This window comes from Strongylocentrotus purpuratus, unplaced genomic scaffold (genome assembly GCF_000002235.5).
Source record: "Strongylocentrotus purpuratus isolate Spur 01 unplaced genomic scaffold, Spur_5.0 spur5_scaffold_18, whole genome shotgun sequence".
Classification (NCBI taxonomy): Eukaryota; Metazoa; Echinodermata; class Echinoidea; order Camarodonta; family Strongylocentrotidae; genus Strongylocentrotus; species Strongylocentrotus purpuratus.
The window spans coordinates 32975858-32987573 of NW_022145603.1; the positions used below are offsets into that span (position 1 = coordinate 32975858).

The following is an 11716-nucleotide window of genomic DNA, read 5'->3' on the forward strand; positions in this document are numbered from 1 at the left end:
AAAGTTATAGTTCTCGCAGTGGTAATATGGATATAAGAAGTGAACTGAATTGTCCTTACAATGTCATGACAATACCACTGTGTTTGTACTGCTATGTAAATATAACAACTTTCCCATTTCCTGTACAATCATACTTCTGTTTTAAATCAATTTCTTTCAAAAGCTTCTTTACCCTACAAAGTTTGTATTCTTATCATGGATAACATTTTGTTAGAAGTCACACAAAAAATATAACCTTTCCAGCCATAAGTTTGAAGAAAATTATATTTTAGTCAAGGAGTGTATTAAAGCAATTTAAGGAGTTGCATGACATCAAATCATACTTCTAGCTATCTGGTAATTTTTAACTTGCTATAAAGGCAGGATTGCACATCAAATCGTTCATTTAAATCACGTAGAGTATGTAATATAAATTACTCTGGAACCATACAATCTTATATTACAATGTAATTTATGATATATGATGATTTAATTTCAAAGAGGCTGAATATAGTAAAGCTCTTGCGGATGACATGGCAAAGAGGCTGATCGTGACCCCACCAGAGGTAAATATTATCTCAATACAGATATCATTTTTGTCTTATTTGAGGTAAACCAGTAATAACCCGGTCTCACATCGCTGCGACATTACGAAGACCATGCCGACCACCCCGATCTGAAAAAAGTTATCAAATCGGGTCATAATCGCCGGCTAAATACAGCAATTTGGCAAATTAAAGACAACATCACGACTGTACTGCGATGCTTTTACATCAAAAGCGCTGCTGACTCGCTGTCACTAGGATTACACCTAGACCAATGCCGACCAAGTGGTCGTTTCCCTACCTTGTCGCTACAACGTACAGGATCGCTTATGTAGGTGTCGCTACGATGGTGCTGATCATATTATGCTTCTAGTACGCTTCTACTACGATTTGTGGCGATGTCTATATACATCGGGGTTTTTCAAGCATTCCTTTAGTTCTTCCCAACTTCGAAGATGAACGGAATAAAGCGGCTCGACAAAGTTGCCGCCCGTGCTTCGTTTTTATTAGGAGATTTTTAGACAGACATCTCACCACGATGCTACCACGCTGCTTGTACGATAATGGCGTTACCACTACGTTCTTAATAATACTTTACCCCGCTTATGTTGTGCACGTTCAAAATAAGCGTGGTCACAGCATGCAGCTTTCCGACCTGGAAGATTCCGCCCGACCAAAACCACGATAATGGAGATCCTCCCACGTTTGGCCCACGTTTGGCCCTAATTGGCAACGCTATCGGCCAGTTCTCCATCGTAGTTGAAGCGGCGTCTATGTGTGACTGGGGAATAAGAGAGAATGAAATGGCTATCGTACTTCTTCATCCAAATAAAAATCTCTATAAAATAACAAATAAATGTAGTAGTGAGTTATGATTATGATGGAAAAGTGAAGTTCAGCCAGAATATTTTTTTATTTTATTCATGGGGGTCATTCAAACAACTAAATGATATCGGAAATTGTGCTTTATGAGTTTGATAGCAATATACCTGAGCAGTGAGTAAAGAACGATAATTGTATGGGTTGTCTGATGTTATATTGCACTACAGTATCAAGGTCGCTGTTTCCTTTACATATGCATTTCCTTCATGATAATATATTTTCATTATTTTCATTAGACCAACACAAGTTCACATTTAACTCGGTATTAACCTTCAATTATTCATAAACCCCAGTAAACGTATTAGCTGTTTTGCATCTAGAATGTCGTGCTTTTAGTCACGCAATGACACAATAGATTACTCTAGACAAGCAGAGAATGACAGTGTAAACGAAAAAAGAGAAGGATCATTTCATCAACCACTTAAAAAAAGTAGTTGTAGTTGCTAATTGTGATGCGGTTAGTGCAAGCTGCTCGCTGACAATATTTATGCTGCTTAATTTTGTGTACAGGTTCAAGAAAGTTTGGAACCACACAGCGATACTACTCTCGGCAGAGGCCTGAATCCTGTAGAAGCAGGTTCGTGAATATATATTTGTTTTGTTTGTGTTAGGCTTAATTTGTTTGCGTTGTTTATTTACGCTGTTTGTCATCTTTTTTTTTTTTTTTCTTCCTAATTCTAGATCAATCCTTTATTCATCGTTCATAGATATAAAGTTTAATACAAAATAATGACAAATGATGACATTCATGTTGTTAACTTCATTTCTGTTCATGTTTATTTCATGTTAATTGATATCATAATCGCCATTAGTATTATTATTATTTTATTATCATCATCATTATTATTACTGTCTGACACGTTTCCTGACATATCGTTATAGTTCTTGCAGTGGTAATGTGGATATAAGAAGTCTTTGCTCAGTAAATGTCAAATTAGCAAATTGGTTGATAGACTGCATAGTATTTTCTAACTATTTTCTAATTTCCTGTACAATCATGTTTTTGTTTTATTATTATGGAAAGCACGTTGTTAGAATCCATCCCCCAAAATACACTTTTCAGCCAACGTCTGAAAGAAAATTATATTTTAGACAAGATGTGTATTGGCACAAATAAATCTGGTAAAGTATAACCTGCTACAAAGGCAGGATTGCACATCATATTGTTCATTAAAATCATACAAATTAAATCCATAACAAAGTAATATATGATACCATAGTATAATATTGTTTTTGTATGATTTACTTTCATAGAGGATGAATATATTAAAGGCCGTGTGGATACAAAAGTAAAGATGCTGAACGTGACCCCAACACAGGTAATAATCATCTCCACGCAGATATTGTCTTTCTGATTTAAGGGAAAACCAGTGTGAGAGAATAAAATGGCTATCTTGTTTAGTAATCCAAATTAAAATCTCTATGCAAGTAAATGTAGTCGTGGGTTACGATTATGAAGAAGATGTTAAATTCTGCCAGAAAAAGAAAAATAAACGAATAATTTGCTCAATGAATTGGAAAGCTGCTGAATAAACCTGAGTAGTAAGTATAAAATGATAATTATATGGCCTGTCTCAGACTACAATGCATAACAGCAGCGTATTTTCAACTGGGATGCCGTGGGGTGCCGTGAGAGAAAATTAATTCAATATTTTTGGGGTTGATCCATTTTAAAATAAACATAAATTTCGTGAAGAAAAAAAACCGTTGTGTATTTTCTTGAAGAAATAACGTTGAAAAGACAATTAAGAGTCTTTTTCCCACACTCACTTCAGTCTCTCGCCACATTTAGAAACAGTAGGATTTTAGGCAGTGAAGTGCCTGATTTTAGGTATATAGTTACTCTCGTTTGACAGCGTGAAGCTCGAATATATCTTTTTTAATATCGAAATCACCCTTTTACCACACTTGTTCGGTTCGCTTGCCCATAACATTTAGGAGCAGAAAGATTTTTATTTTTCAAAAGGTTGCCGCGACTATACCTGGTTACCTGGTTACCTGGTTGCCGCTGTCAGTTGCTGGCGATTGGCGACCACATCTGCACATCTTCTTGTTGTCTTTCTCCATTCGTTTCTATCCTGTGCTAATCTTTTGGCTTCTGAGTATGTGAGACCTGTCCATTCTTAGATGTGATCAAACCACTGCCGCGACTATAGAAAGGTTAAAAACGCTGCACTACAGCATGTCGGAGTTAGTGTTTCCTTTCCATATGCATTTCATTTATGATATTAAATGTTGATACACAATTCTAACAGCAACAAAATATGTACACTTTTTTTAGAAAGCGGATTCTATACTATCATGCTCTTATGAACTTCAATTTCATTACTTCAACACAAGTTTACATTTAATTCAGTATTAGCCATTCAATTATTTATAAACCCTAGTAGATGTATTAGCTGTTTTGCATCTGTTAAGTCATGTTCTTAGTCATGCAATGACACAATAGATTACTCTAGACCGGTCCAGAATGACAGTGTTAACGATCACCTCATCACCTACCTTTAAAAGGGCATTTATAGTTGCAAACTGTGATGCGGTTTAGTGCAAACTGATCGATGACAATCTTAACACTGGTTTATTTTGTGTACAGGATCAAGAAAGTCTAGAACCAAACAGCGATACTACTCTCGACAGAGGCCTGAATCCTGTAAAAGCAGGTATGTGTATGTGTTTGTTTTGTGTTTTGTTATTTTTAGTTTGATTGTTTTGTTTCTTTGTTTTCTGAACACTCGATCAATCCTTAATTCATCGTCCGTAAAATATAAATCATCAATAGAAGTTGTTAACAAATTAGTAGTTATATGTTAAAACTCCCTTTAAAGTGCTTTCACACAGAGGTTGTTATTATCCAGTGATGAATTTAAACTGTAATCAATTCTGATCTATTAAATATCAGTTACAAGAAATATTCTCATAATAATGATTAAATAAAAGTATTCACAATTGAAGGCTTTATTTAGGTGGTCGAACGATAGTGCACATGCTCCATTTTGGCCAGGCGCCAATTTACAAACGCAGACATGCCAATCTAACCACATTAACGTTCGCATCCTTCTTGGTTATCATTTAATACCTGAGCGGAGAGTGGCAGATGTAGATTAATTATGAGCGTATATATCCTACAAACACATATATGTATTTCCTTTTTTTTTTTTTATTACAGAAGGATTTGTCTTGGATAATATGGAGGCGACCAAGGCTACAGAGGAGGATGACAATATGCCAAATCAAATATCAAGTCTGGTGGAGAAAATGCTTAAGGAACAAGTTCACCTTAAGGTAGAATTCAATTTTGAACCTTGTATCTTTACGTGGGTTAAAATGTACACGATTTTCTACAATGCCTTGGTTTTTATCCTACAATCTTCCACTTCTTTGTTATATACTGCATGCATAATCTATCTGCGTGTTACCACAGCATAACAACTTTTAGCAAGATGTAATGAGTCGCAGCTAACAGAAATTACCAGGTTCACTATATGACTGTCTCGAAAATTAGTGTTGCGTATTACCTTAAACGGTTATGTTAATTAACATAAACGTTTTTACAGAGAAGTGACTGCAATCGTACACATATATATTCACCTCTGACAATGGGTATGCTAATTTGCGACAGTTAATGGTATCATCGGATTATGGTTTGTTACCACAGGAGTGTATAACTGCAGATAATCTACTCGACCCAGAAAGAGGGAAGGATGGAAATTACCAGTGTTTATAAATCCCAGAAAACATACATATAAGCATACCAGCTGATCTCAAACTTGTTTGGTGTCAGGATTGGGGTGAAAAGATCCTCAGGCACTTGAGAGTGAGAAAGAATATCAAGGGTTCCATGGAAAAAAATATCTTGTAAGGGAACAAAAACTGTTTTTATTTTACTTGCTGTTCCTTCAGAGACCTGTCAGACTGTTTACATTCTTGTTTGCTGCACTGGAGTGAATAGGATACCAAATGGTAATTTGCTTTAAATACTGGATTTTTTTGCTCATACTCTGCTATTCAAAAATGATGCAGTATATGTGATATAGAAAATTTCTTTATGATACAAGTTTGGACGAAGAGGTTTTGTGATTGTTTTCAGGATCAATACTGATGTTCCCATTAATTTTCATGAAATTTATTTTGATAATTGTTCATATAGGTGTGTATTCATTTTCTTCATTCCTCAGGAGATAGGAACAGACAGGACTGATAGCGGTAGAGGAGAAGGAGTCTCACTAAGTATATGGGACTTTGCCGGACAAGACATATACTACACAACCCATCAGGTAAAAAACATTTTAAGAACATTAGATTCCTTGTAAATTATACCGTGGTGTCATGAAAGCAAATGTGAAAAGTATTGTTTGATTCTAGAATAAATTTTAAAAAAATTACATTTGATTTACTACAGTCTTTCATACATTCATCCTGGCATTCATGTCCTAAATATTTGATATTTCTCCTTTGATTTTTGTCTGATCAGTTTAAGTGTAGATATCTCATTCTCAAAGAATTTATAAATTGAGACTATTATTCCATTGTCTCAATATAATGCATTAGAATCATGGCACATGGATTCATATACTCTTAATACGCACATTATTCCACCCTTTTAAGTCTATGAAAAATAGATTTATCCAGATATATGTTTCTTGATAATGTGACATATTAAAGTTTACATCTACAAATAGTTTTTAAAAAAAGGCACTAGTTCAACCATTCCACCTTGTATTCATGAGCTACAAAAAACAACCCCCCCCCCCCCCCCCCAAAAAAAAAAAAAAAAAATAAATAAATAAATAAATAAATAAATAAATAAAAAAATAAAAAAATAAAAATAAAAATAAAAATAAAAAAATAATCAAATTTACAAGGGATATGAATTATGTAGTTCTTAATCGTATATAAACAATGCCTGAGGTCCATTATATAAATAATATAGCATATAGAAACAAAATAGCATGGTAGTTAATAAATATTTCATTACCTTCTCTCGTAGGTGTTTCTGACGTGGCGAGCCATTTATGTGATTGTCTTTGATCTCAGTAGAAGTTTGGATTCTGTCGTTCCCTCTGAATCCAGAGACGAGTATTATGAAATGGTATTTCTTTATTTAATTTTATACTGCTTGATAAAAATAAATTATGCTATACACCCACAGGATAGGGAAAAGTATGCCGCAGACCTGCCGCAGACCTGCTTCAGTTCTGCGGCAGACTTTTAGTCTGCGGCAAAGAGTATCCCGAATTATGCGGCAGAAAGAAATTTTGCTGCACACTTGCCGCATACCAGTATGCCACAGGAACAGTCTGCGGCAGATCTGCGGCAGAATGAAACTTTGCTCCAGACTCGCTGCATACCAGTATGCCACAGGAACACTCTGCGGCAGATCTGCGGCAGGACGAAACTTTGCTCCAGACTTGCTGCATACCAGTATGCCACAGGAACAGTCTGCGGCAGATCTGCAGCAGAATGAAACTTTGCTCCAGACTTGCTGCATACCAGTATGCCACAGGAACAGTCTGCGGCAGATCTGCAGCAGAATGAAACTTTGCTCCAGGCTTGCTGCATACCAGTATGCCACAGGAACAGTCTGCGGCAGATCTGCGGCAGAATGAAACTTTGCTCCAGACTCGCTGCATACCAGTATGCCACAGGAACACTCTGCGGCAGATCTGCGGCAGGACGAAACTTTGCTCCAGACTTGCTGCATACCAGTATGCCACAGGAACAGTCTGCGGCAGATCTGCCACAGAAAAGTGGGAAATTATACAGTCTGCAGCAAGGCTACAGGGCGGCCATTATGGAGGACCATGCAACCAATCAAGTACCATGAGGTTGCAGGCTGAGCCCAGCATGATCTTGTAAATTCCTGTGTTAGGCACTGTTAATTGTCTTTTTAGCTTCTGTCAAACCAAACAATTTACTTCAAGTTCTAACTGGTAGGAGGAATTTGTTACATAAGAGGAGACTGAGGAATTAACGGACTGTTTCAAACTGTTTTGTTGTGCCATGTGATCTTATATTCAGGCCCACTAACTCACTTTTTTGTTGTAAATGTGTGCACAGTAGCACATGGATCTGTGACTCTGCTCTGGACTATGTGTATGCAGTTATTGTATTCCTATATACTAGGCCTACTATATACCTCAACTTCTGCATTGTGTTACATTGTAGAATTTTTGAAGCAATTCCGCTTGTTCTAGCTGTTTCTACTAATTCAAGGTGCTAGAATGTTGAATTGAAGTTGAATTGAACTTTATTTCATTCATCATAAAAACATCATAACAAACATATAAAATACAAAACATAGCGTACAAGTTAAAGAGAAACATTTACAATACAAATACAACAACGAAAATATATATGAATGTGGAGACAGCTAGGAAGGCCAAAGGCTTTATTGGTGCTGCCACCAAAACAGTAATAAAGTATAATACAGTATTATATTGTTGTTTGAGAGGGAAATTTAAAAAAACAAAAAACAAAACAAAACTATTAGAGGGGGGGGAGGAAAAAAAACTAGACCGTGTACATAATCAATCTTTATTTATTTTGTTGGATTAAAAATGATTTATATCTCCGTTTAAAAACGTTAATTGATGGACTAGATTTTATATCTTGAGGTATATTATTCCACAATTGTGGCCCTTTAAAAAAAAAAAGATTTCTTAGTTATATTTAGTCTTATTTTATTTAAAAGATAAATAGATGAACTTCGAGTGTTATATGAATGTAATGCAGAATTAAGACAAATTTGCTGGAAAGACTACTTGGTATGAAATTATTATAACATAAGTACATAAATATTGCAAAACTATAATTACAAAGATCTAGGACATTCAAAAGTTTTAATTTTAGAAATAAAGGTTTAGTGTGAGCAAAATAATCGGCATGTAAAACTAAACGAATAGCTCTTTTCTGTAAGCATAATAATCATCTCATTTCATGATTAGTTGAGGATCCCCAGGCAAGGTTACAATAATTAAAATAAGGAGATATAATGGCGTTATAAATCATAATCAAAATATTTAAAGGAAAATGTTTAATTTTATTTAAAATACCTATATCTTTAGAAATATTCGTGCAGATAACATCAATGTGCTCCTTCCAAGATAATTTATTGTCAATGTAATGATGCAATGCATGGCTCTCCAGTATAGCCTTCCTGCAAGATTGCATACTTTGCCACGTCCACTGGGGTACTGGATATGAGAGAGTATGAGGCAGGTCTGCAGCAGGTCTATGGGATATGAATATTCATGATGAAGAGTCTGCGGCAGGTCCGCAGCAGACTCTTTGTCATAGCCTTTTCTATGAATAGTCATGATAAAGAGTCTGCGGCAGATCTGCCGCAGAATCTTTGTTATAACCTTTTCTATGAATATATCCATGATACTGAAAGAGTATGCGACAATGGTGCGGCAAGTCTGCGGCAAAACTAATTTGCATGTGGAAAAGATGACTGTCTGCGGCAAGTCTGCCGCAGGAGTATGCGGCAGGCTCATTTATTTCCTATGGGCATGGAATGTTTTAATGATAGATAGTGTTGTGTTTTTCTTTGCCAAACATTGTTTTTGCCGATTTTTAATTTGTAAAGTTTTACGTATTTTGTTCATTCACTACTCGCGTAAAATGTATTTTTAAAGTATTAATATCATGATAGCTCTTGTTCATTCACATTTCGACTCTTTTTTAATATAGCTTTAACTACCTGTTTTAATCTGGATCAATACATGTGTACATGTTGGTGCAATGAAATCAGTGATCATGGTGTGAGATTAAATAGTTGAAATGTACATCTCTTTGAATGTCCATCTCCGTTAAAAAAAATCACTTTGGTCTACAAGGTCATCCTGCCAATCACTTCCACACTTTGGCAAGTCATTAAAAAGATCAAATTTTGAGAAAAAGAATTACCAATCATAATAGATGGTAATTTATTACTAACAATAAATCGAAGAGTACTGCTATATATCTTGATGATTCATTTACATCTTATTTCACCCCATCTTTTATTGATTTCTATTTTCGTTAGTATAGCAGAATGTATTTTCCCTCAATATTATATATTTTATTTTATTTTTTTTGTAAATAATTGCAACGCTGTAGTATATTACAATGTTAGTACATGCTTGTAACAATGTATTAATTATATGATTTGATTATCATGCTGTAATCATTTTTTGTGTGTGGAAGATAATGAAGATAAACATATGCTCCGTTTAGTCTCATTTGACAACGACCCCTATCGTCAGAGTCAGCAGCCTAACTTGTTAGCCTATGGACGTTTACAGAAAATATCGTTAAAAATTCATTTCTTGTTTAAACGAAAAGCACATCCACCCCGACGTACGTTATCACTAGCTCTTTCATTGGAACCCTCATGTCTCATTGACTTTTGAAAGTTCACTCACCGTAATTTGATCAAAATAGGTTCCAAGCTCGCCATTGCCTATATAACACATGTGAAACAAGTCGAACTTTGGTCTCAGTTTGCCAAGCAATTGTAGGATTAAAGGTCAAGCACACACAAAATAAGAAGTCTGAATTATCATGGATCACTTCTGCTTGGTTCATTATGTCCATTTCATCCAACCCCCTACCGTAATTTTTCCATTTAGTAAAAGCAAACATTTTGCCGAGGTAAGCAAAAACATGAATATTCATGAACGGTCAGACAATTCAGCCTTTTAGTACGTAACGTATAGTGAATGGGAATGGGCGATGATCCGTCCAGGAGGTAGAAGACAGTGGTTTGTGCTGGCAATGTTCCAGCGAGCGAAAATGAGACAACCGGAGTAATATGTAAATCAAAATCATTCAACAACAAAAAGAACATTATTTTGGATGTGAGGAGTAGGATATGTATGCGTTACCCTGTTAGAATGATTACAAAGCATGATGTTTATGTGTGTCTTTATCCTTGGCCATATCATACATACTTCTTTACAATTAAATCACAGGCTAAAAGAGGTGCCAAATCGGAATTGACATGTCTAGAGTTCATCAATTTCTGGTTGTTCCATCTTCGCCCATGCTGTGGCGCCCTCTTCGGTCAGGAATAAGAATACGTCTAAAACCGCCCAGAAATCTCCACCAATATTCATTGTTGGTACGCATCGAGAAAACGTGAAAGGAGATGCAAAAGAGAAAAAGAAAAAGGTAATGGTTTATGATGTACATGTATGTTGATAATAAAATAAGAATGGTGTTTACCCCCTGGAAGCCCCATCAGTAATAGCTGTTTTTCCTGAGAGCCCTGCAATTGTGATCACCCCTGAAGTTGCCAGGTACTCATTTACACCTTGATGGAGGGTGGCTAACGTGGATTAATGTCTTGACAAATGACGTTAGAGCCTGGCAGTAAGTAAATGCCCTACTCTGCCGCGACACCTCCACCTCCATTTTGAGTTTTTAACCAAGAATGAGAACAAACAGACAATAACATGAAATATACCCTTAAAGGTACTATGTCCCTTTTGCAGCCAACCTCAAATTCTGTAGAACTTTGCAGGAATTATGAATATGTCATGTATGTCCTATCTGTGAAATTTAAACGTTGGCAGTGTCCTCATATTCAAATTATGCACGGAAACCCGTTTACTTGCTAGACTTCACTGTCAGACACTATTGAGTGACTGACTGGCTTTTTTTTTCTTCTTTGGTAATAACATACATGAAAAGAGTTGTAAAGGGTACATGAGCATTTGCCTACATTAATAACCAACTTCTTGTGATGGCCAAGATTAAACTGATTGAATCTTTGCGCAGCATAAAACGTACGACCATTCGGTACAATTGTCTGAAAATCAAGACTATTACTTTTGGGCTCTATAGCCCTAAAGTCGATTTGACAACTAATAGTCGTTATTTTCCCACTAGAAGACATTTTCAAGCCCTACCTTTTTTAGGGAAGTTCTAAATTAGTATTATCTTTCAAATGCAGTTGGAATTTAACTTTTTCATTTTTTTGGCCTGCAAATGGGACATAGTACCTTTCATACTCCACTTACACCAATAACACCGACACCAAAACGACAAAGATCGAGCAAAAAGTACCATACGCTGAGTTTGACTGACAACTTCAGTCTCTAAAATCGACGGTTGTTCCGCTGAGACTAAGTCTGGCTCCACTGACTGCCTCTATGCAGAGACTGAACTACGTCGTTTGGGGTAGTGAGAGGATGTATTGGATTGGTTCGGACAGACCGAAATGAATGAGATTCTACAAGTTTTTTCACTCTTTACGTCTACAATTATCCAATTTGGCTTCAATATTACACTCCCTGTTATTGTTTTAAAAAAATAACAAAAACTGA

General features: G+C 35.9%; 1 protein-coding gene across 1 annotated transcript; it reads left to right on the forward strand.

Annotated features, from left to right (window-relative positions):
• The first annotated feature begins 512 nt into the window (after positions 1–512).
• Positions 513–10462, forward strand: LOC100888746. Its single transcript, XM_030988958.1, has 8 exons — positions 513–545; positions 1917–1983; positions 2661–2725; positions 4000–4066; positions 4573–4688; positions 5582–5680; positions 6394–6495; positions 10361–10462. Exons 1-8 carry the CDS (start codon positions 513–515, stop codon positions 10460–10462), a joined length of 651 nt encoding a protein of 216 aa, XP_030844818.1.
• The last annotated feature ends 1254 nt before the right edge of the window (positions 10463–11716 follow it).